At 39.0% G+C, this 26,665-nt stretch overlaps 1 protein-coding gene across 1 annotated transcript in view; it reads right to left on the bottom strand.

The window, feature by feature from the left end:
- MYOM1 (myomesin 1) overlaps positions 1 to 26,665 on the bottom strand; it is a 148,325-nt gene that overhangs the window by 106,946 nt on the left and 14,714 nt on the right. The window contains exons 3-5 of the mRNA XM_081252323.1: positions 12,036 to 12,176; positions 7,713 to 7,941; positions 6,663 to 6,820 (exon numbers count right to left, since the gene is read on the bottom strand). Coding sequence (XP_081108449.1) covers positions 6,663 to 6,820; positions 7,713 to 7,941; positions 12,036 to 12,176 — 528 coding nt within the window. The remainder of the gene's footprint in view (positions 1 to 6,662; positions 6,821 to 7,712; positions 7,942 to 12,035; positions 12,177 to 26,665) is intronic.

The following is a 26,665-nucleotide window of genomic DNA, read 5'->3' as shown; positions in this document are numbered from 1 at the left end:
GGAGCAGGGAAAGTGGTGGAAAGGGAGAGAAAGAAAGGAAATAATCTTCAGCAAGTCCCTACCTCTCCCCAGCTTGTACACTCATACACACACACACACACACACACACACACACGTGCACCCTATGTCCCTAAAATGCATCATTTTTTATACTTTAAAAAATGTACCATTCTCCTTCTCCACCTAGCAAAATCCCAACTCGTCCTTCAAGGCTCTGATCAAATGTCACTTCTCCAATAATCTCTCCCTTGAAATCCCATACAATATCATTCCTGCCTGTCCGCATTGGTGTTACTTGGTTCAAATGGAAATATACAACATTTATCAAATTATGGTTGGACAAGTGTCACTTCTACTAAGGTGTGCGTGCCTTGAAGCTGGGGATTGTGTCTGATCTGTACTTACTTCTATTGCCACTCTCAAGGAAGTAGGCATCACAGGCAAATATTAGGCACTCAGTGTTTGCTAAACTGGATTGAACAGAGTTATTGGGTAACACCATAGATTTAACTCTGCTTCCTGATTTGGGGCCAAAGGAACGGAGTTCTGACAAATCCATCCTTCATGATACAGATAATTTAAAATAAGTGCCTGTGAAGAAGGTGTGTTGAGGCTCTTTGTGTCCCGGTACCCTAGGATGTGAAGCGGGAGGGTGGACTGGCTTAGGAATCGCAGCTGCGTAGCAGGTGTAGGGGCACAGCCTTCTGACCCACCCTTGGGAGCCATCCCTAGCTGTTTCTGACAGCCCAGAAGCAGCCTCAGTTAGCTGTCTCCCCACAGGGCTCCAGGCAGACGGGACTGTTTGATCAGAGATGGCGTGTAAAAAGAAATCTGCGGCCGCTCCTAATCTGGAACATTCCTTGCTTTGATGAATGACAGGGTAGAACATGTTAATCAGCATGTTCTCCTGACTGAATTGGTTTAGGTCATTTCACACTTGACCCAGAAGCTCCCTCTTGCTCAGTTTTCTCCTTTGCTGTGGTGTTTTCAGTATTTCCTTCTAACATAAGGAGAGAAATATGACACCCAATTCTGTGTGGCAGGTGCCACTTGACCAAACAACTGAGTGACACTCGATTTGGCTTCTGACCAAAAACGTTGTTCATATTTCTATAAAATTTGAATTGAAACAGCATTTGCAGCTCCCAGGCTTTCTTCACCTTCCTTGTCCTTCTGTCCAATCCGATTTAGCACCTCAATGCCTTCCCCCCCATCCCCCGACCCCCAGCTAAACAGCCATGGCTTCTCTGTCTCTGTCTCTCTCTCTCTCTCTCTCTCACACACACACACACACACTTTGAGGAGCTTCCATTCTCTCCACTGGAACTCCAATGTCAGTGTAAGAAGCATGTGTTTTAAAGCTGCAGACATGGATTAAGTGAGGAAGTGATTCAATGCTATTCTCCAAGGAATTCACCTAGCAAGGCACTCGGGTTCAGAGTCATTTGCGATTGGCTGTCTTCACCATCGAGTCAGGGGAGAAAAGTAGGATTTGAGGCCTGCTCTGTATATGCTTCACAGTTTCTTACTTCTGGAAAATGAAATTCCAAACTGGTCAGTCATCGGCTAATTTTGGAGAGTTATCTACACCCTGGGGTTATTTGTCAGAGGGTTTCTGAAATTCCTGTGAACATTTAGATGTACACCATTTTCCTTATCATTTTCATGTAGAGTCTATGAACTAGTTAATGAGCTTCTGTTACAAGTATTTCTAGAATAATACTCTTCATGTATGTGTGTAAAATACACACTTAATTCCTCCAAACAAATGTCTGTTTGGATATTGGGCTGACTTTGATAAGAAGGGATTACAGTGAAAGCTCTTTGGCAGTGTAAAGCATGGTCAAACAAAAGGGCTTCACTCTAACTTTTCTCTGTCAGCAAATAATGCCTGCCAAAATGATCTTTTCATGTTGAATACCCCTACAAGTGTGGTTGCTACTTAGAATGCAACCCTACTGTTTTGAATAAATAGCTGTTACTTTAAAAACCAATTAGCTGAGAGAGGGCTATTCCATTAGCATAGAATTTGGACTTAAATAAATAAGAAAAATCTAAAATAAAATCCCAAATTACTCTGGAAGTAATTATAAATAATTTTTAACTATTTTAAATTCAGGCTGTTTTCCCAAGATAATATGGTAGTAATTGCTAAATTTAAATACATTGTGAATAACTCTAATCTTGTAAACAAATTCAATACATGATTCTATCATGGAATTTGTGAATTCACATAATTTGCAAAAATAGATTAAGGCTTTTCCAAATCTCTGGACTCTTCCTAAGATACATTTCTCGTACTATTTTATTCCCAGGTTTTGAACTCTTATCATGCCTAATGACAAATACCTTTGTCTATTTGACAGTGACTTCAGGGATAATGTGAAGAATTTCAAATATGTATTTTTAAGTGTCTTGCGTGAGGATCTAGCCCAGTAACCACATACACATCTGAAAACGTGGGTATTGAGTGAGCATTAGACTAATACTAATCCTCACTAACACTAACACATTGCTCCAGGGAGTTTGTGTGAGTCTCCCTGCAGGTTACAATCCAGGCTTCCATTGAAAAAACTGATTTAGACTTTGGGCTCGAAATGCAATTAAATCTGGCTCTTATTTTAAAAAAAGAAGTGTAAAATTAATGCAATTCTCTCCTTCTCTTAAAGAGAACTTTTCTCCCTCATTTCACATAGTTTTTACACTTTGACTGGGCAATACAGGCATATGGTTCAAGGACCAGAAAATATCAGGGTGCCCGGGAAACGTTCTCCTTCCTCAAACCTGTCTGCCTTCTGCCCAGCTCCTCCCCACCGCTAACTGTTCTTAGATTCTTACATAGCCTTCCAGAGCTTCCTTATGCAAGTAATATGGATACAAACATAAATGTTTTTCCTCCCCTTTTAAACCAATATATAGCCTATTAAACAAGTTATTATATAAATATAGCCTATTAAGTAAAACAGCTTTGGTTTTTCACCACATATAGATTTCTCCTTCTCTGTTGACAAGCCCTCCTTCGGGATGGCCTGCTTCACTGTGGTGGTGCAGCAGCGTCATCTACAACTAACTTTTCTACTGGACGCAAAGCCCACAGGCTTCCTTCTGCTCGGAAAGTGAGCTGGAAATAGGGCAGTGCTGCTCAGCATCTCCACACCGGGCCCTGATGAATGATGGGTGCGCCTGTCAGTGAGCGCTCCCCGGCTACCCTCTAGATTCCATCCAGACGGATTTAGTCAGTACGCAGGGTTGGCCAAAGAGCAGCTGCTGTGTGTTGATATCATTTGTGAGACCTCAGGGGTTACCATGACCTGAGGGTGCCCAGTGGAAACTTGGAACTGAACCCTCTTTGGAAAGGAGTCTGAGGGAGCCAGGCCCCAGGCACACATGGCTTTGAAAGCTAAAGGCTTCAAGCAGAGGCATCACAACTGCCCGCAGCAGCATCACACACTTATTTCTGTACTTTCCCTTCTTCTATTCAGTAAGGTCATTCTCAATTATTTCTTTCATACTTATACGCAGTGTCAGGCCCAGGAAGCTGCAGCTGGGTACCAAAGAGGCATAAATGCCAGCAAATTAGTCACCACCAACCCTGGTTCTTGCTAGGTCGTGGATTCCCTGCTCATTGAGGGGAAGGATGCTCACTGAAGATTGCATACTCTGGACCAGCAGCTTGCAAAGTAAATTAGAGCCTCATTTCATGATTATTTTTAAAAAGGCAACATACCCAACAAGCTATAATCAATCCTACATGGAAGTTTACTCTCAGAGGTGGATTTACCTTGAAACCAGTGAAGCTCAAGTTTCAGGGTCTCTCATCAGCATGGGTTCCCATAAGGCTCTGTGTCTAATGCATATGACTTAACTTTATATTCTTTTTTGTAAAAGTACTCCTCAAATTGTATAACTCTTATGCCCCACAAAACCTGGATCTGACCTTATTTATTGCCACAGCCAATTTTCAGTTATCTGCTAGCTGATTGCCCAAATTTCAGCTTTATCCAGGGGCAAATCTTGCTTGCTAAATAAGGTGAACTATTTTCTTAGTGGTCCACTGGCTCTTTTGTTTTCATATTTACTTCTCACTTGACTTGCAAGGCAACAGGACTTTCTGTGAAATGGTCTGATCCGTCCCTACTGGGAGAATTCTTGATACAGAATGGATTTGACTTCTCCAAGCACAAAAGGGGTCGCGGGAACTAGAGAAGGTTTGCTCCAGTCAACGGACAGCCTCCCAAACAGCCTCCCAATCGTACCTGAGACAAATCTTGTCTCTGTGCCTTTGTTTTTGATTCAAATGAACCCCTAGGCCATAAAATTCATACGTTAAGGAAATAAATACTTCAAAGCTAAATGTGAAAGATTTGAGGGATCAATCATACTTCTTCTCAGCCCCATTAGTGAAGATAACTAAAAACTGACAGCATGGGCTTCCCTGGTGGCACAGTGGTTGAGAATCCGCCTGCCAATGAAGGGGACACGGCTTCGAGTCCTGGTCCGGGAAGATCCCATATGCCACGGAGCAACTAAGCCCGTGCGCCACAACTACTGAGCCTGCGCTCTACAGCCCGTGAGCCACAACTACTGAGCCCGTGTGCCACAACTACTGAAGCTCACACGCCTAGAACCTGAGCTCTGCAACAAGAGAAGCCACCGCATTGAGAAGGTCGCGCACTACAACGACGAGTAGCCTTTGCTCGCCACAACTAGAGAAAAGCCCGCATGCAGCAAGGAAGACCCAACACAGCCAAAAAAAACCACAAAAAACTGACAGTATTTCTATTTTCCCATTTGACTGGAGTTTTACGGGTTGACAATTTAGTCATCTCATATTTTTTCTGTGGCGTTTTAATCTTTTTTGTTTGTTTTTATTTTTTTAACATCAACATATTTACTCATTTGCTTATTTTTGTTTGTTTTTAAATCACTCCTTTTTCAGCCCACAAAGCACTATGTAAGGAGTTTAATCTCTAACAGAATTAGAGCTCTGCCTTTGTAGAACCCCATTACTCTGGCTTAGTAACACCATCAGTGGTACATGGCATGTTTGTATTCTAGTTGCTGTGTATTTAACAGAATAAATAAATGCTTAAGAAATTAATATTTACCTCCTAGAGATTACTTTGTATTCTTTTGAAAATCATCTTTAACTCTGATGTTTAAAAATCAGGAAAACAGAGATAGGACACTGTGTAATAAATATATCTACTTAAGGACTCCAATTATTCGTTTATTGGTAGTACATCTTAATTCATGAAAGATGAGAATTTTTTTTACTCATCAAGTAATATTTCTTTTTTTTTTAAACATCTTTACTGGAGTATAATTGCTGTACAATGGTGTGCTAGTTTCTGCTTTATAACAAAGTGAATCTCAAGTAATATTTCTTGGAGCTAAAATGTTATTCTTTATGTATTTCTATAGGAAAGTTTGGATTTTTTCTGAGGCGGGAAATAATCAGTTTTTTAAGAGGAAATGAACCTTTGATAGGCCAATTTGTGCAACTCTATAGGTAGAGAGAAAGGTGGGGCAAAGATGGATTGATTCCTAACTTACTATAGTATACTCTTATACTTTTAAAGCTTGGAAATTGATTTTTTAAACTTCATTTTCATCTAAATATGTTCCTACATTTCTCATCTTTGTTTACTATAAATTATTTGCCTTGGTAATATAGAGCTGGCTTTGGTTTTATTCTTTGGTTTTCAAACTCAAGAACCCTGGAAAGAGTTTACATACAAGAAAAACTGTAAGCAAATCCAATATTACCACAGGCAGATGGATATCACAGGTGAGTTTTAAAAAAACACAACTCACCACCTGCTCCGTAAGAATAACCTTAGCTAGCAGTTTATCTTGTCAGCCACCTTCATTACGCTAGCCAGGTGTCCAAAGAACATTAGAAATAACAGAAAAGAGAAGAAGAGACAGGCGCTCTTTGGGTGACAGTGCTATTCTGTGAAGTGTTTCTACTGTGACATAGGGCATATTTACCGCCACTCCCAAGGATAAGAGAACTGCATGCAAAATACCCGTCGGAGAAGAAGACGGAAAACGCCTTTTAAAACTGGCTCACAATCCTCTTCAGACTTCTGCTCTCTGTGGCAGACATTCATGCCGTATGATGGGAGAGTTCTGAGTTTAGGGATCACAAAGTCATTGACAATTGCAATAGGATATATAATGGATGGAAAAAAGGGGAGCTTATTCGTTACGGAGCAAAAATTTCTTCAGGCCCCATAGTCGTAACAGCTCCCATACCATCCCCTCTTTTGTTTGGCTTTAGAAAACACATTAAGACCTCAGCTCATGTGAGGAGCAGAGATGGAGCCCTCTGGATCTTAATTACTTTTAAAAAGGCAGTATTGCTTCTCATCACAAAATGATACCAAATAAATATGCTGACTAAATTTTAACACTTTATATAAGATAAAGACCCATTTGTACAATATGATTATAAAGTATCATAATAAATCGTAATGGATGCAAGACTCTTCTTTCCTTCCATACATGTATTCTTTCTTCACTATTTAAAAAATCTATTCAAATTTGTAGATGCTTTCACTGACCCTTGCATATTCACAATGCCACATGTTTTCACCAGAGGTAAAATTAACTTTGAGTAATCAATTCTATGAGAAATTTTCATAACGATAGCATACCATGTGAGACGAGGTTCTGGCCAGCCGGCTACAGAGCAGTGTAATTTTACATTTTCTTTCTCCCAAACAGTGTGGGAACGAGGTTTAATGACAAATTCAGGAGCATGGAGAAGACTATCTTCATTCAACTTTTTATGATATGCCTCGGTTTCTTCTAACTGAAAAAAAAAATCAACATATTATGAAATCAAAGTAACGTGCTACAAAAATGTAATGTAGAAATCAAAATGATCATTTTTTTTCATTTGGAGCCTTACTTTTGCATTCATTTCAAACGAATTCCCCTCACCCCTTTTGAAAACAGACACATCACTTAATTTTTAACATTGTAAGCCTGAGCAACATATTTTACTTCTCTAAGGTGGATTTCTTAAGGTTCTTCAAGAATTTTAATTTCTATAGAACATAAAATTTCACAGAATTTAAATATTAAGTGTGTCTTTCTTTGACCTATACATTTTTTTTTTTTTTTTTTTTTTTTTGCTGTATGCGGGCCTCTCACTGTTGTGGCCTCTCCCGTTGCGGAGCACAGGCTCCGGACGCGCAGGCCCAACGGCCATGGCTCACGGGCCCAACCGCTCCGCGGCATGTGGGATCCTCCCAGACCGGGGCACGAACCCGTGTCCCCTGCATCGGCAGGCGGACTCTCAACCACTGCGCCACCAGGGAAGCCCATGACCTATACATTTTGATGTCTTTTTCCTTCTTTTGTTTCTCTGCAAGACCACATATTTCTTCATTTGAAGCTAATTAATCTATATTAACACACATATACACAATGTACATGCATTTCTACTTTTTAAAATTAATATTTTTTGGAGTATAGTTGATTTACAATGTTGTGTTAGTTTCTGCTGTGCAGCAAAGTGAATCAGTTATACATATACATATATCCACTATTTTTTAGATTCTATTTCCATATAGGCCATTACAGAGTATTGAGCAGAGTTCCCTGTGCTATACAGTAGGTCCTTACTAGTTATCTACTTTATATATAGTGGTAGCATTTCTACATTTGTAAGTTATATTAAATTGTCTTTTTTTTTTTACCGTTTTTTTCAGTGACAGGTGTTCTGCCTTTTCTCGAATTGCAACTTTCCTTGACTTCTCAAAACCTTCCTCCTGGTGAAGCACGGACATGGACTGTTTGGATACTGTGGACTGCTTGGCTGCTGTGACTCCTTCCTCTCTAGCAAGGAGATTCCTCTCGGCTATGTAAGCAGCAGCTTCTTTAATTCTTTCTTCTTCTGTGTCTGTAATTCCACTGACATGCACTTGGCTAAAATATAATAACAGCGAAATATGGGTATTGTGGATGGCAGTGATGAGATAGCCCAATTTTACCAAGTTCAAAGTGCCCGACCTCAGATGCTGTACACTGTGCCCAAAGAAAACCTGACATAGAAAGACCTGGTAAATAGGAGCTAACTCTTCACATATGGCAGTGATCTTCACCTTAACCAACAATGATAACAACAATAATACTACCTATTCCGGCTGTGGTGACTTGACAAGTGCTTTTTACATACATTGTCTCATTTTTCCCCACAACAACCCTTTGAAGTAGACGGTACCCTCTCTACTTTAGATATACGGCAACAAGACACAGAGAAGTTAGATAACTTGCCCAACGTCATTTCTTTGGTTTCCTTAGTGTGTTTAAATATGATTTAGTCTATAAAAAAGATTAAGTTATGACTTCCTTCCAGAAAAGACGATATTGTAAAATGACAGACAGTTGTGTGGCTGTGATTCTGATTTTCGACTATGTGCTTGATCTGGATTCTGTAACTCAGATGATGTAATGCATTGCCCAGAGGTGCTGCACACAGAGATAAGTTGTAAATTTACGTGAGATCCTTAAGCCTAGTGGGTTTCCTTTCCATGATAATAAAGGTTGTGTGTGTGTATATACATATTTAATATGACAGCCTTACTTTGTGCTTACACACAGCCCTGTTGTAAAGAAATGATCAAACTCACAGTTGAAGTGTTGATGCTGACAAAAGTGACTTGTTTTTACTCATAATTGATGATGATGATGGCAAGTGAGTGGTTACATCCCAAAGTGCTCTGCCTAATATAGTAGTTTATGATAGAATTTGTGCTGTGATTTAGTAATGTTGTTTAAAATATTTGGATTATTTTAAAACTCCTTCAATACCTTTGCTGTCAATCCTATTACATGTTTCAGTGAGGCTTATGTTGATTATATTGAAGATTTTCTTGAAATTGAGTCTCCTGAGACCTCTAAAGGCAGAATTGTACATTTGTTTTTCTTATAAGAAAAATTACTTCAAACTTCAAGCAAACACTGCCATTGTGTTTACAAGTCCCTGGCACCTGAATCTATATAGTTTGCTGACGAGTAGGACGCAACATTTGCACAAGTTTGGAATTTCTCATGGAATATTACTAAAACATCTGGTAGACAAATTAGTCCACCTTGCGTTTTACTCAACTTAGTGAATTTTAATTTCTTTTCCCTTCTCTATATCTCTCCATCTCTCCAAATATTAATAAGTAGTCTCTACCAAGGAAGTTATCTGCTATAATTTAGGGGGAGAAAAAGGAAGATGGAACATTTTTAGCTTAGTGTCCTGACATAATTACCTCTAACTTTTCTTTTTGAATGAGATAGGAAGTGAATGAATTAATAAGTGAATACAAAACAAACGTCATGAGAATCTACTTGGAATTCTCTATAGAGGCTAATATACAATACAGAGATTTGAAATGAGGTTTGTAATATGATTCAATATGTATAGTAATGGATTATATTCAATGCTAGTCCGGCCCCAAGTTGAGACAACTCTAAGTGAAATTCACATGCCCTTTAACAGTGGATGTGCTAACATAGCTCTAGAGGGCAGAATGGAGTCATGGTTTCCCTGCCTTTTCCATTTGCAAATAAGGTAAACCTTGGGGAAAAAAACTGTAATTATTTCACAGGAAAACTCAAGTACACTTAAAAATATATTTTTGACCCAGGACAGCAGGCACATTTGCCTTTAAGTAAATATAAGTGCATGTCAGTGGTAACCCTGCTATAATTTGGGTACAAGAGCAAGAATATGATGCTAACATCAGAAACACACTACTGCAAATTTAAAATAATTTAAAACCTTTCCAATACTTTATATCTGATGATTTCGATTTAAAACCTGTTGCTAACATAAAGTTAGTTCTACTTATCAGACTATAAGAAGTGGAATTTTCAAGTGCCATCCAGAAGAAACCGTATTCTCCAGAAATATACTACGATTGCATTTGCCAATCCTAGGGGGACTCTCAGCTCATCCACTACCAGCCATGTGACTTTCAGCAAGTCACTGAGCTTAGATTTCCTTGTCCAAAAACTGACATGTTAATACCTCTCCAGGGCTGGATGGAGGACTTAGCAAGATAGTTTATATAATGCACCTAGAGTGATTCCCAGCAAACAATAGGTACTCAGCAAATGTTCATTATTTTCCCATCCTTTTAGATTGTTAATACTGTCAATACCATTATGCAGTGTTATTTTCATAGTAACAGAATATAGGAGATGACTCCACATAAAAAATGAAGGCGAGCTGGAAATAAAACCTAGAAGATAAAATTTTTATTCACATTTTCTTTTATCACAGTTTATTTTGTAAATTATCATTTATTTTTTATATTTATTTTATTTATTTATTTTTGGCTGTGTTGGGTCTTTGTTGCTGTGCGCGGGCTTTCTCTAGTTGCCGTGAGTGGGGGCTACTCTTTGTTGTGGTGCATGGGCTTCTTACTGCGGTAGCTTCTCTTGTTGCAGAGCACAGGCTCTAGGCACGCAGGCTTCAGTAGTTGCAGCTCACGGGCTCAGTAGTTGTGCCTTAGGGGGCTCTAGAGCACAGGGTCAGTACTTGTGGCACACGGGCTTAGTTGCTCTGCAGCACATGGGATCTTCCTGGACCAGGGATCAAACTCGTGTCCCCTGCATTGGCAGGCAGATTCTCAACCACTGCACCACTAGGGAAGCCCTAAATTATCATTTCTTGAGACTCACCTGGAGGGGACAAAATGGTTTGGTGGGGAAAAGGTAGGGAGAAGATGGTGAGTGAGCAGCTTCACTTTGTGCCCACACAGGTGGAGAGGCATGCCATGTAGGTTAATGCTAAGCTGACATGATTTTTAAATGATATTTTAAAAAACAAAGTGGGCGGGCTTCCCTGGTGGCGCAGTCGTTGAGAGCCTGCCTGCCGATGCAGGGGACGCGGGTTCGTGCCCCAGGCCGGGAAGATCCCACATGCTGCAGAGCAGCTGGGCCCGTGAGCCATGGCCGCTGAGCCTGCGCGTCCGGAGCCTGTGCTCCGCAACGGGAGAGGCCACAACAGTGAGAGGCCCGTGTACTGCAAAAAAAAAAAAAAAAAAAAAGTCAAAGATATAAAATGAAAAGCTAAAAATAGAATATTGTTTACCCCCTTACCTTCCTAAGTAGGTTCAGAGCAATTATGACATTAGCCTCCGAAACAATTCAGAAAGGAACCGTCAGAAAGCAGTGGAAAGAAAAAATGGAGGGAAACAGAAGTAGGTCACCCAAAATTACACCGGCATTATTGCCTAGTGATTTTCCTGAGAGCACTTGCCCAGAGAAGACGACCTCATTCTGAACCATCTTAGCTCTGTGAATAATTCTCCATTCAAAGGAAAATAAACAGGGAAGACTCAGAAATTTCCTGTTAAACTTTAAGTTGGTGTCTTGAACAAGTCTCCTTTCAAGATTCCTTTGTATATATTATCATTCAAAAAATGTTTATACTATAAACAGAAATTTGGCATTACACAGACTGGTGATTTAGTGATTATTTTGTTTGAACTTTACCTCAAAATAAATAGTAATCTATTTTACATTTAACAAACATAAGCCAGGCATTCAAGTTATGGTGCAATTCTTTTACTTAGTCTACGTTATCTAAGACATTTTTTTCTTCATAATGAATAATAATTAAAACCACACTGGCAACCAATCTACCTAAACATATCATCTGATTTTTTTCTTTTAGTTCACCCAGTATTTTATAGTTCTAACCTTTCTTTCTACTCTAAACATAGTGACTATATAGTGTCCAAACACTAGCATCCAATACTTGTCTTCTAATTTCAACTAGTTACATAATTAGAACTAAGTTGCTGATCATCCTCTTTTGTCATATAGCCATCCTATGTGATGGCAAACATTTTTACAATGAACACATCTCCCTCCGTGCATGGTTCTGAGGTTCCACAGACCTTTCTCAACCAGTACATAGTAAGTGCTCAATAAATGACAGCTGCTATTATTATTACTACCTGACAACATTTACTCTCCACTTTCTAATAATCAGATCCAGGGAGAAAATCCGTACATACCGTCCTGAGAAAATGGGCACCATGTAGTCACTTGGCAGATTTTCTTTCTTCTCTCCAGAGAGAAGGCTTTTCCTGGCTCTCTTTGTTTGGGGGCTCAACTTGGATGAATAATCTTCTAATGTCAGACTGGAATCTGTAAGTCTGAAAAAAAACACCCTAATGTTAGTCTATAATTTTAAAAAATGCTTATAAAAGGAAGTTTTAAGTTTGGGGACGTTTTACAGAATCCTAGATGGCTAATGTTATAATCATCTTTTATCTTTAGAGCTAGCGTGAGAATGACCTCACATAATGCACTCTATCTAGACACAAGAGAAAAATAGGTCTATAGCAATTTTTAAAAATTGTAGTATAACTGCTTTACAATGTTGTGTTAGTTTCTGCCGCACAGTGAAGTGAATCAGCCATATGCATACACACATCCCCTCCCTCTTGGACCTCCCCCTGCCATCCCACCATCCCACCCAAGTAGGCCATCACAGAGCACCGAGCTGAGCTCCCTGTGCTATACAGCAGGTTCCCACTAGCTATCTATTTTACACACGGTAGTGTATTTATGTCAAATTTCATGGCTTTTTCCCCCTTAAAATTTCGAGGGAAAGTGGCAGTGCTTTGGTAATAGTTCCAAATACCCTTTGCTGTTAAGTTAATGTTGGAAATTTAGGTGGTCTACATAAATGGTTTGGATACATTGTGTATCCAAATGCTTTCAGGGGATTAATACAAAAGCAGATTTTCTGTATTGGGAGCCCAGGCAATTCTGATGCAGGGCCTCTAGGTTCAACCTGAGGCCTTTATGTAGTGTAGACAGACTCCATCTGAAAGGACACTGGGTTCATCAAACAATAGAGTTAATATACTTTCTGTGAACACACAGCGTCGAGTGACTCGGAAAATTACAGGTTTGATAAAGAACACTTTGCTAGTGCTGTTGTACACAAAAATCCACCCACCCATGCACACTGGTGCGAGTGTACACTTGGAGGTAGTTATTGTTCTAATAAACCAAAAAATGTGTTAGCAGAGTGGAAAACGTGACAGCAGAGATTGCATCTAGAGAAAAGAATTGATGAAATTAAAAGGACAACCTTAATCTATATAGTTCTTGAATTAAATGAAGTGCATTTTCTTTCAAATGTATAGAATTTGGCATAAATTTCAGAAGTTCATGGACTCTCTGAACAATCCATGGGCTCAGGCTAAAAGCCTCTCGTCTACATTGTAATGAAAGATAGTCACAATAGGAAGCCGTACAGGAACTCTCTGTACTATCCTTGTAATTTTTCTACAGACTTGAACTGATTCTAAAATTAAAAGTTAATGTTAAAAAGGTCCCTGGTGTAGAGAAAATTTGAAGAGAAAGTGAAGCATGTGAGTGGTGTGGCATGGAAAAAGCCAGCTGCCCAGTTAAAACAGCAAAACCTTCCAAAGTGTCCAAACCTTGATCGTTTCCCAGTCTTTAAAAAGCATTAGCAAAAGCAAAGAGATTACCTAAATCAAAGGAAGACAGTACATATACAAAGTACAAAATGGATACATAATAATGCAAATAATCCTATCCCCTGCTAAGCAAGTAACACAGACCTGCAGGGCTTCTAGGAAGTACAGGGGGTGCAAAGGTAGCCTGAGAGTATAGGGTGGGCTACTCCCTTTAATTCCTGGAGTGGAGTTGTAGCACAGAAATGGCAAACCTTTTCCTCTCCCACTAACTACCCCCTCCCCCAGGGTGAATATCTAGCTCTTATTCTATGATCAGCATTAACGCCAAAGGTTAGAACCTTGAATTCAAACTTGTGGATTGGTTACCAATTGGAAGGCTTAGTGAAATTTGTTCCTGGCTGGCTGTTCCAGGCAGCAGCAAAATGACTGCATTCTATACCCCTAGCAGGTTACAAAGTACAGGCTGTGCTAATACAGGTCTAAGTTTAAAGTGGTATTTTCCTTCACTCCTTTAATTCCATTACTATACAAAATAAAATTAATTATGGAGTCTGTTTCATTTTTTTCTATTTATAGAACATTTGCATTTTCTAATTTTTCTCCTGTTTTTCTGTTTTTGCTCTTTTTACTTTTTACTTTCATTCTACTATCTGCAGTCATTCTCATGAGCTCATATTTTCAATGTTTATTTATATCAAAACAGCTGTGATTTGTCATTCTTTTTCTTGTACTGTCGTTCCTTTTTTTCTGTCATTTTCCCTTTAAGATAAACCTTTAAAATGATTCACTTATTACAAAGAATGTGCCAGAATGTGATTATTCCATTCTCACAAGTAAATCACAGCAGATGATTTTTAATAGTTAAACTTTATGGTAAAGATTCATGGTACTATCATCAGTTTCACATAATATTTCATTTGGAACAAAAGGCTTCAAAAAAAGCATTATGATTTTATATATTATATAGTATTATTTAGAAAATCATATATTTTATAGTATTATTTAGAAAATCCAAAGTATTTAGAAAATATCAAACACTTGTTATGCTCTCTAAAGTTTCTTCAAGCTTTTGAATCCTAACCAAAAAAGAGTGTGTGAAGGATTAGATGTTAAAATACTGTGCCAACAGACTAGTTGGTAATGCTAAGTCATTTATCGAAGTTAACAAACAAAACTAAACCAGAGAAACAAAGTTTGAAGGAACTGACTATGCAATAATCAGTGTAACTAATTATTTGAAGGAAAGCCATGGCTATTTTGTTATGACCCAGGAACACTGAAGTCTAACATCTTACTGTATTGAATTTTAAAGTCAAATAATGTTTTTAGAGGAGTTCAATAGAATATGTAAAATTTAAATTTCTTTGAAGTTACATCAAAGAGCTAAATAAGGGCTTGCTAACCTCTTGGGCTTTTAGTTGTATCTAAATTTTGAAAATAATACTCTGTCTTATAAGTCAGTTTCTGAGTAGACACTTAACTTGATATGTATGGATCAATGTGGGTCTTTTAACTATTAAAACTATATTTAACGGGATTTCCGTGGTGGCGCAGTGGTTAAGAATGGTTAAGAATCCTCCTGTCAGTGCAGGGGACACGGGCTCAAGCCCTGGTCCAGGAAGATCCCACATGCCGCAGAGCAACTAAACCCGTGCGCCACAACTACTGAGCCTGTGCTCTAGAGACAGCGCGCCACAACTATTGAGCCCATGTGCTGCAACCGCTGAAGCCCATGCACTTGGTGGCACCGCAACAAGAGAAGCCACCGCATTGAGAAGCCCGTGCATTGCAACAAAGAGTAGCCCCCACTCGCAGCAACTAGAGAAAGCCCACGTGTGGCAACGAAGACCCAACGCACCCAAAAATAAATTAAAAAATTTTAAAAAAACCTAAATTTAATGTTCTTTATGTCTTGAATCTTTCTGAACTTCAATTTATGAAGGCAGGGAAACTAAGCTATAGGTAAGGATTGATTTGCGTGTGCATGGGTGCACCCATGTGTCTGTAACTGTGTCTAGGTACATCTACCTGTACTCTGCTACTAATTGTGGTATGTCCTCTTAATATGTCTAAAGTTAGCAGAATTTAAAGAAATATCATGGTGTGTATGACATCATCACACCTATGACCAGCAGCACCACAGAGGAGGGATGTAGCCCAGGTACAGAAAGCTCTTTCTGGAAATGTTCCAGGGACTCAGAAATAGACTTGCACCTCCATCCAGTTCAAATACTGAACAACAACAACAAAAACAACATAACCTTCTGCTCTTACAACTTCATAATTATTCTTAACAGGAATAGCAAGAACAAAACTAATTACAGAATCACAGAACTGGAAGAGATCTCAGGGATATTTATACCACACTCATTTTATAGATGTGGAAGACCTGGAATATCTTTGTAACTTGCCCAGGTTCATACAGCAAGTTGGTAGGTGAACTAGGACTAGCATTCACCTAGGTTAGTGTTCTTTCCACTACAGCAGTGGTCTCTAGCTTTTGTGACTGAGTCCTCTCGATTCAAAAATATTGGGGGCATGCCACCTGTATATATCTGTTTATTTATAAATTCTACACATATACTGCTGTATAAATATTCTCACTTTATGAAATATTCAATCAACAGAAAAATTTTATGGGCCAAATTTGACTTTTTAAAAAATACAGAAGTGCTCATATTTCTTCCTACACTTCCATGGCTTGCCTTCATGGATTCCCCACTTTGGAAACCACAACACCATGTGACACTGCCCATAATGACTCTGATGTTGATTTGCTATTCCTGAATTTATTCACATCAATTGATTTATTCACATCACAGTCCAATTAAAAATAAAGCATTAAAAAACTCATTAGGGCTTCCCTGGTGGCACAGTGGTTGAGAGTCCGCCTGCTGATGCAGGGGACACGGGTTCGTGCCCCGGTCTGGGAGGATCCCACGTGCTGCAGAGCGGCTGGGCCCGTGAGCCATGGCCGCTGGGCCTGTGCGTCCGGAGACTGTGCTCCGCAACGGGAGAGGCCACAGCAGTGAGAGGCCCACGTACCGCAAAAAAAAAAAAACTCATTAAACTTTACATGAAGTAAAATGCTAGTTCTTTAAAGTTATGTTGTCCTAGTTCCCCAGGATGAGTAACTTTATTCACACTTATGTTAAGTATGGATCTACTTAATGGCTATATTACTTTCTAAAAAAAGTATGACAACCTATCAGCATGTTTCAGAAAAAATGATCGGTTGTAGACACCCATCCCTATATGCCTATGGTTATATTGTATTATTGGTTTCCCTCTCTATCTTTCCCCTAGCCTATGACTATTCAAGGAGGGGAATGGCCTAAGTTACCTTTGTATACTCAGTACTGTGTGCACTGCCTGATAGTGTTCAATAAACTTACTGAATGAAGTGAAATCAAGATTCATCCTGCTGTAATCATACGCTATCTCAGTGATTCTCAACCCTGACTTGCCATCAGAATCAGCTGAGGAGCTAATAAAAATGACCAATGCAGAGGTGGGACTTCTAGTATGGTGGAGTGAGTTCAGCAGTTTCTCTCCCCAAAAAGCCATGATAAAACAGGATACAATTGTCAAAACCAACCCATTCAGGGCTCTGAAAATCAACCAAAGGCATACACTACACTGACAAGTGGTTATTCATAAAAAGATACTGAACTTCAGGTATGAATAAGTGGGAGTCTGTGTGACATTCTTGCTTAGTCTTTCTCCACCCTCCAGCTCCCAGCTCAATCCATAAGGTAGTTCTACCAAGGTGGGAAAAGTTGAGAAAATCATAATGTTCACTGCTAGAGGGGTTGACTTGATTTGGAGCAGAGCATGATAAACCTCCACAACCAGCAACATTGTAACATGAGCCATCTAAGTGGCAAACAAACAAGGGAAGACCAGCAGCTCAATCAATCTCAGGATGCAATCAGGAGCAAGCAGCAGACTGGCAGATCAGCCTGAAATTTAACAGGAAGATTTGAAAAATAAGACCACCATGGGGGGGACGGGGGACTTCACTGGTGGTGCAGTGGTTAAGAATCCACCTGCCAATGCAGGGGACATGGGTTCAAGCCCTGGTCCGGGAATCCCACATATCGCGGAGCAACTAAACCCATGTGCCACAACTACTGAGCCTGTGCTCTAGAGCCCACATGCCACAACTACTGAGTCCGTGTGCTACAACTACTGAAGCCCGCACGCCTAGAGCCCGTGCTCCACAGCAAAGACAAGCCACCGCAATGAGAAGCCCACGCACCACAACAAAGAGTAGCCCCCGCTCGCAGCAACCAGAGAAAGCCTTCGCACAGCAACGAAGACCAACGCAGCCAGAAAAATAAAAGACCACCGTGGGGGCCTTCATAAGCTCTCCATGTGCCTGAATAGAAAAAAAACTGGAGAGGGCTCAGGTTATCCACACATCATTAGTTAACTGTAAACCTGTGTACATGTGCAGAGGAGAGACAAGAGAGTCTAGAGGTAAGCAAATCCAGGGCATACATACTTTAAAATTACCTGAATTTCAAATGTGCTCCCCAACACACACACAGATCTATGGCCAGAAGATGGAACCTTTACTGTCTTGAGATGTTTGAGCACAGTGTCTGACCATTCATTGATTGGCCATTAATCTATGCAAATACAAGGTGATCCCTATGAATTCAGGCTTAAAAATGAGAATGACAATTTAAAAAGAAAACTAAACAGAGACATCAGCAGTAACACAGTGCTAGGTAAACAGATTCTATAAATGTGTTTAGGCAAGTAATTAAACAAAAACAAAACAGATCAACAACTCATTTAGGGGAAAATTCAGAATCCAGAATTACTAAAGTATATTATCTAACAGGTCCCATTTTCTTTTTTTTTTTTTTTTTTGGCTGTGCTGGGTCTTTGTTACTGTGTGTGGGTTTTCTCTAGTTGCAGTGAGCGGGGGCCACTCTTCGTTGTGGTACATGGGCTTCTCATTGTGGAGGCTTTTCTTGTTGTGGAGCCCAGGCTCTAGGCACGTGGGCTTCAGTAGTTGTGGCTCGCGGGCTCTAGAGTGCAGGCTCAGTAGTTGTGGCACACAGGCTTAGTTGTTCCGTGGCATGTGGAATCTTCCCGGGCCAAGGATTGAACCTGTGCTCCCTGCGTTGGCAGGCAGATTCTTAACCACTGTGCCACCAGGGAAGCCCCCAACATGTCCCATTTTCAATTACAACAAAAATTATGAAACATGACAAGAAATAGGAGAGTGTGACACACACCAGCAGAAAAAAATCAGTAAATAAAAATTGTCTCCAGGAGCACCCTGATGTTGGATTTAGCAAACAAAGACTTCAAAGCAGTAATAAGAAATAAGTTCAAAGGCCAATAAAGGAAACCATGTTTAAAGAATTAAAGGAAAGTATTATAATAATGACCCAAAAAGAGAGAATGTCAACAAAGAGATACGAATTATAAAATAGAAGCAAATGAATATTTTGGAGTTTAAAAGTACAATAACTTAAGTGGAAAATTTATTAAAGGGACTCAACAGATTTTATATAGAAGAATAAAAAAATCAGTGATTCTGAAGATAGAAATTATCTAATCAAAAAAAAAAAGACTTCCCTGGTGGCGCAGTGGTTGAGAGTCCGCCTGCCGATGCAGGGGACACGGGTTCGTGCCCCGGTCTGGGAAGATCCCACATACCTCGGAGCGGCTGGGCCTGTAAGCCATGGCCCCTGAGCTTGTGCGTCCGGAGCCTGTGCTCCGCAACAGGAGAGGCCACAACAGTGAGAGGCCCGCATACTGCAAAAAAAAAAAAAAAAAAAAAAAAAAAAAAAGAAAAAGAATGAAGAAAAAATTTTAAAGCCTCAGAGATCTGTTAGACAACATCAAACATACCAATATATGAGTCATGGTAGTACTGGAAAGAGGAGAGAGAGAGAAAAGGTAGGAAAATATATTTGAAGAAATAATGGACTAAAATTCCCCAAACTTGATGAAAATATTAATCTATGGATCCAAGATACTCAACAAACCCAAGTATGATACTCACAAAGAGATACACATGTAGATATATCATATATAGACAAACTGTTGAAAGCCAAAGTCAGAGAGAAAACTTCAAAGCACCAAGAGTAAAATGATTCATCACATACAAGAGAACAATGTATTAATGATTGACTTCACATCAGAAATGATACAACCAACAGGCATTCGTATGACATATTTAAGTGCTGGGGGAAAAAGTAAATCAAGAATTCTGTATTCAGCAAAACTATTACTCAAAACTGAAAGCAAAGACATTGTCAGACAAAGACCGAGAGAATCATTGCTAGCAGACCTGTCTTACAAGAAATGCTAAAGCAAATCCCTCAGGTTTAAAGGAAATGACACCAGACAGTAATTGGAATCCACACCAAAAAATAAAGAACACCAGGAAGTAAATAACTGGATAAATATATAAGCATACATATATTTCTATTTTCTTAAATTCTTTGAAAGACATAAGAATACATAAAACAATACTTATCACACTGCTCTGTTGGGTTTATAACATATATAGTTGTAAGGCATATGATAATAGTACAAAGGGTAAGGGAGGAAATGGAACTATATTGGAGCAAAGTTTCTAAATTTTACTGGTACGAAGTTAATATAAATCTGAAGTAGACTGTGATTAGTTAATATGTATATTATAATTTCTAAAGCAATCCCTTAAGAAAATAATAAAAAATAGAGTCAAGAAAGAAAGGAATTAAACGGTACACTAAAAATATCTATTTAACACAAAACAAGGCAGTAAAGGAGAAACAAATGAACAAAAGAGATATGAGATATGCAGAAAAAAATAACAAAACTGGTAAACATAAGTCCAACCATAGCAGTAATTTTATTAAATGTGAATGGATTAAAAACTCCAAGGAACAGCAGAGATTGTCAGAATGAATTTTTAAAAATCCAACTATATGCTGCTACAAGAGCCACATTCTAAATTCAAAGACACATATTGTTAAAGTAAAAGGATGAAAAAGATATACCATGCAAATAATAGTCATAAGGAGCTGGAGTGGCTATATTAATATCAAACAAAATATACTTTTAACTAGGAAATATTACTAGAGACAAAGAGGGACATTTCATAGTGATAGGAAGGTCAATTCCTCAAAATAATATAACAATTATAAATGTACATGCACCTACCAACAGAGCCCTAAAATATATGAAGCAAAAAATGACAGAATTGAAAGAAAAAATAGAAAATTGAAAATAGCTGGAGATTTCAATACTCCACTTTCAATAACTGATAGAACGACTAGACAAAAATCAGCAAGGACATAGGAGACTTGAATAACACTCTCAATCAACTTGATGCAACTGACCTTTCTATAATACTTTACCCAATGACAACAAAGTACATATTCTTTTAAACATTCTCCAGGAGAATTTATATGCTAACTCACAAAACAATCTCAACCATTTAAATGAATTTAAACCATACAAAATATAGTCTCTGATAACAGAAAAATTAAGTAAAAATCTACAACAGTAAGAAATTTAGAAAATCCTCATATATCAGGAAACTAACAACATACTTCTAAATTACCCACAAGGGAAAAGAAATCACAAGGGAAATTAGAAAGTATTTTGAACTACATGAAAACAAAAACACAACATATCAAAATTTATGGGATAAAGCTAAAGCAGTTATTAGAGGTAAGTTTATAGCTTTAAGTGTCTATATTAGAAAAGAAGAAAAGTCTCAAATTAATAACTTAAGCTTTCATTGTAAGTTAGAAAAAAATTAAATATGAAGCAAGTAGAGGGTAGATATAATAAAGATTAGGGAGGAAATCAATAAAATAGAAAACAGAACAATAGACAAAATCAGTGAAACAAAAGTTGGTTCATTGAAAAGATCAAGAAAATTGACAAACCTTTCACTAGATTAACCATGAAGAAAGAGAGAAGACACAAATTATCAAGAACAAGAATAAAAGAGGAGACCACTACAAACCCCACATAAATTAAAAGGCTCACAAGGAAGTATGATAAATGCACTTATGCCAAAAATTTAGACAACTTAAATGAAATGGAAAAATTCCCATAAATATTCAAACTACAAAAACTAACTCAAGAAGAAATTAAAAATCAGAACAGATCAATAACAAGTAAAGAAGCTGAATTAGTAACTTAAAATCTTTGCACAGTGAAAAGCCCAGGCCCATATTGTTTCACAGATGAATTCCATGGAATATGTAAAGAAGAAATAAACAAATCATTTCCATATATTTTCAAAAACAGAAAAGAAGGGAACACTTCCCAACTTATTCTATAAGGCCAGTATTACCTGATATCAAAGCCAAACAAAAACATTATAATAAACAAACAAAAAAAAACCCCACAGACCAATAGCCTTCAAGAATACAGGTACAAAAATCCTTCACAAAATATTAGTAAACTGAATCCAGCAACATATAGCCAAGTGGTATTTATTCCAGGAATGCAAGGTCGATTTAACATTTGAAAATCAATCAGTGTAATATACCATATTAACAGAACAAAAAACAAAAAAAAAATTATCACCTCAATAGATGCAAAAGAGGTATTTGACAAAATTCAGCATTCCTTCATGTTAAAAACTCTCGACAAAGAGGAATAGAAGGGAAGTTCCTCAATCTGATAAAGACCATCTATGAAAAATCTAGAGCTAGTATCATATCTAATAGTAAAAAAGTAAATCCTTTCTTCCTAAGACAGTAAGGGAACAAGGGTGTGATATTTGCTTTTGCCACTTCTCTTCAACATTGTACTGAAGTTCACATTATACTGAAGAATAGCCAAGGCAATTAGTAAAAAAAAAAAAAAAATTTGAGGGCTTCCCTGGTGGCGCAGTGGTTGAGGGTCCGCCTGCCGATGCGGGGGACACGGGTTCGTGCCCCGGTCCGGGAGGATCCCACATGCCGCGGAGCGGCTGGGCCCGTGAGCCGTGGCCGCTGAGCCTACACGTCTGGAGCCTGTGCTCCACATAAGGGAGAGGCCACAACAGTGGGAGGCCCGCATACCGCAAAAAAAAAAAATAAATAAAAAAAAAAAAAAAAAAAAAAAATTTGAAAAAATTGGAAAGCAAGTCTACCTTTAGTTATGGATGATATAATCCTATATGTAAAAAATGCTGGGCTTCCCTGGTGGCGCAGTGGTTGAGAGTCTGCCTGCCGATGCAGGGGACATGGGTTCGTGCCCCAGTCCGGGAAGATCCCACATGCCGCGGAGCGGCTGGGCCCGTGAGCCACGGCCGCTGAGCCTGCGCGTCTGGAGCCTGTGCTCCGCAACGGGAGAGGCCACAACGGTGAGAGGCCCACGTACCACACACACACAAAAAAAATGCTAAGGAATACACACACACGCACACACACACAAATGCTACTACTAATAAATGAGTTCAGCAAGGTAACAGGATACAGAATCAAAACACAAAAATCAATTATACTTCTGTTTACTAGCAATGAACAATGCAAAAATAAAATTAAGATAACTCCATTCACAATGCTATCAAAAAGAATAAAATATTTAGGAATAACTTTTTTTTTTTTTTTTTTTTGTGGTACACGGGCCTCTCACTGTTGTGGCCTCTCCCGTTGCAGAGCACAGGCTCCGGACGCGCAGGCTCAGTGGCCATGGCTCATGGGCCCAGCTGCTCCGCGGCATGCAGGATCTTCCCGGACCGGGGCATGAACTCGTGTCCCCTAGCATCGGCAGGCGGACTCTCAACCACTGCCCCACCAGGGAAGCCCCTTTAGGAATAACTTTAACATAGAAGTATAACACTTCTACACTGAAAATTACAAAACATTATGATAAGTGAAACAAAATCTAAATAAATAAATATCCCATGTTCATGGATTGAAAGAGTCAACATTGTTAAAACACACACATTTTTCAAAATTGATTTACAGTTTCAACATAATTCTTATCATATTGCCAGAAGACTTTTCTCTTTGTAGAAATTAACAAGGTGATCTTAAAATTTATATGGGAATATGAAGGAATTACATAGGCAAGATTTTTTTTTGTAGAAGAGGAACTAAGTTTGAGAACTTACATCTACCAAATTCAAAACTCATTATAAAGCAATAATAATTAAGAAAGTGTGGTGCTGGCATAAGGACAGGCATACAGATCCAAGCAACAGAATTGAGAGTCCATATATAAACCTTTTTACCTATGGTCAGTTAATTTTTGATAAAGGTGCTAAGGAATTTAAGGGGGAAAGGATAGTCTTTTCAACAAATGGTGCTGGGACAATTATATATCCATAAGTGAAGGGATGGATTTAGAACTTTACTCAACATCACATACAAAAAATTAATTCAAAATGGATTATTTCTGGGCTTCCCTGGTGGCGCAGTGGTTGAGAGTCCCCCTGCCGATGCAGGGGACACGGGTTCGTGTCCCGGTCCGGGAAGATCCCACATGCCGCGGAGCGGCTAGGCCCGTGAGCCATGGCCGCTGAGCTTGCGTGTCCGGAGCCTGTGCTCCGCAACGGGAGAGGCCACGACAGTGAGAGGCCCGTGTACCACCAAAAAAAAAAAAAAAAAAGGATTATTTCTAAATGTAAAGTAAAATTATAAAACTCAGAAGATAAGAGAAATTCTTTATGATATTGAGTTAGTCAGAGTTCTTAGATATAACATGAAAAGCATGATTAAAAAAGTAAAAAAAGTGATGAACTGAATTTCATCAAACGTAAAAGTTCTGGTCTTTGAAGGACACTGTTAAAGGAATGAAAAGACAAGTCACAGAATGAGAGAAAATATTTGCAAACATTAATAAAGGAATTGTATATAAAATATTTAAATAACTCTAATGATTCAATAATAAGCAGAAAATAATCCAATTTAAAAATGGGCAAAAGATTTGAGCAGGCATTTCACCAAAGAAGGTACACAAATGGCTACCATGCACATTAAAAAGATGGTCAACATCGTTAGCCATTAAGTAAGCACAAGTTAAAACCACAATGAGACCCCACTACACACCCAAAAGAATGGTTATAAAAAATAAGACAGAAAATAACTAATGTGGATAAACTGGAATCCTTGTACCTTGGTATGTGAACATAAAACTGTATAGCTGCTTTGGAAAAGAGTAGTTTCTTGTAATGTTAAGCATAAACTTAGCACACAACCCAGCTGATATTTTAGAATGTGCAAGAGAAGGTTCACTTCAAACAGAAAGCCTTAACTTTCTGTAATAATTTCATTTATTCAACAGAAAACTTATTTAGTATCCACTGTGTGCACAATAGTGTGCTTGAAGCTGGGGTGGGAGGGGGATATGAAGATAAATTAGATAAATTAATGACTCTTGTTAGGACTTCTCTGGTGGCGCAATGGTTAAAAATCTGCTCCCCAATGCAGGGGACACGGGTTTGAGCCCTGGTCCGGGAAGATCCCACATGTCACAGAGCAACTAAGCCTGTGCGCCACAACTACTGAGCCTGTGCTCTAGAGCCTGTGAGCCACAACTACTGAAGCCCGCATGCCTAGAGCCCATGCTCCGCAACAAGAGAAGCCACCACAATGAGAAGCCTGCGCACCACAGCGAAGCGTAGCCCCCACTCTCCCGCAACTAGAGAAAGCCCGTGCACAGCAACAAAGACCCAATGCAGCCAAAAATAAATAATAAAATAAAATAAATTAATTAAAAAAAAAAGACTCTTGTTTTCTGAGAGCTTTACCATCTAGTAGGGGAGTAAATGCTACCAGGCCTGATGTGTTAAATTATGTCAATCATGGAAGAAAGGATGGAAGGACAGAAGGAAGACAGGCAGATAAGCAGAAAGATTAGAGCAAACAAAAGCTGAATTCACAGGCTTGGAGACAATTTCTGTCTGGGGTTATCAGAGAATCCTTTGTGGAAGAGCTGGACATTAAAAGATGGGTAGGTCATCCCAGGATGACACAGAGATATGTGCAAAAGCTTGAAAATAGAAATTCCATTTTCATTGCTGACTTATCTATGTGTTGCCATTAGACTTTACTGAGTCGCTGCAAAGGAGCTGAACTCATTTTTGTTATTCTAACAATTTTCCTTTAAAACCGCCTCTTCATATATATTTACAACCTAGCACTGCTGCATATAAACAAAACGCTCAGCTGTTTCCCAGAAGGGAGGAAAAGGTGGTGGTTTTAATGAACTATGGGTCAGCTTCTAGAAAACTGTCTTTCTTGGCTGTCTTTGGTCATTTGGTCAGCCCCTCCTCCTCAGGGCTTCTGGGATCTGAGGGTCCATCTCTTTCATCTTCAGAACCCCCTGGAGGGTCAGGAACAAGCACTTAGAGTTTGCAGTCTCTTTTCTCATTTCTATCTTTCTATCAGCTGCATTTTTCCCTGTTGCAAAACTTGAAAGACTGTATTTTCCCTGGGTTTTGTAAAAGGTTGTTTTGGGTCTACTTTTGATATACAGCAGCTTCGTCCTACGCTCCTCCTTTGGTATGGGTATCATGTCAGCCTCAACACTTTCTACTGACCTTTTGATTCTCCTGTTTCCCAATCTAAACACTTAAGGAATTTTCAGGAGAACATCAAAGTTAGTGGATAAGCAGGAGGCTTTGAGTCCTTTTTTCACTAATATACTTTCCAGAAAAGGTCTCTTATAAGATACAAGCACGAATTTAGTTTCATCAACTTCATCCTTGAAATTTACTGACATGCAGTATCATAATAAATAACAGTCCCTTGGCCTTTCGTTCTGTCTTTGCATTATTTACCTTATAGTTATCCTGTTTTCCTCTCTATTTCAGTCTCTCAGCATAATAATATCTCATTTTTATTTTTATTTATTTTTATTTATTTATTTTTAATTAATTTATTTAATTTATTTATTTTTGGCTTTTTTGGGTCTTTGTTGCTGCGCACAGGCTTTCTCTAGTTACAGAGAGCGGGGGCTTCTCTTCATTACAGTGTGCAGGCTTCTCATTGTGCTGGCTTCTCTTGTTGCAGAGCACGGACTCTAGGCATGCAGGCTTCAGTAGTTGTGGCTTGCAGGCTCTAGAGCGCAGGCTCAGGAGTTGTGGCGCACGGGCTTAGTTGCTCTGTGGCATGTGGGATCTTCTGAGACCAGGGCTTGAACCTGTGTCCCCTGCATTGGCAGGTGGATTCTTTTTTTTTTTTTTTTTGCGGTATGCGGGCCTCTCTGTTGTGGCCTCTCCCACT

This window comes from Mesoplodon bidens (assembly GCF_964165515.1).
Source record: "Mesoplodon bidens genome assembly, chromosome: 13".
Classification (NCBI taxonomy): Eukaryota; Metazoa; Chordata; class Mammalia; order Artiodactyla; family Ziphiidae; genus Mesoplodon; species Mesoplodon bidens.
Note: the sequence above shows the minus strand (reverse complement) of the source record. Positions and strands in the feature narration are given on the sequence as shown.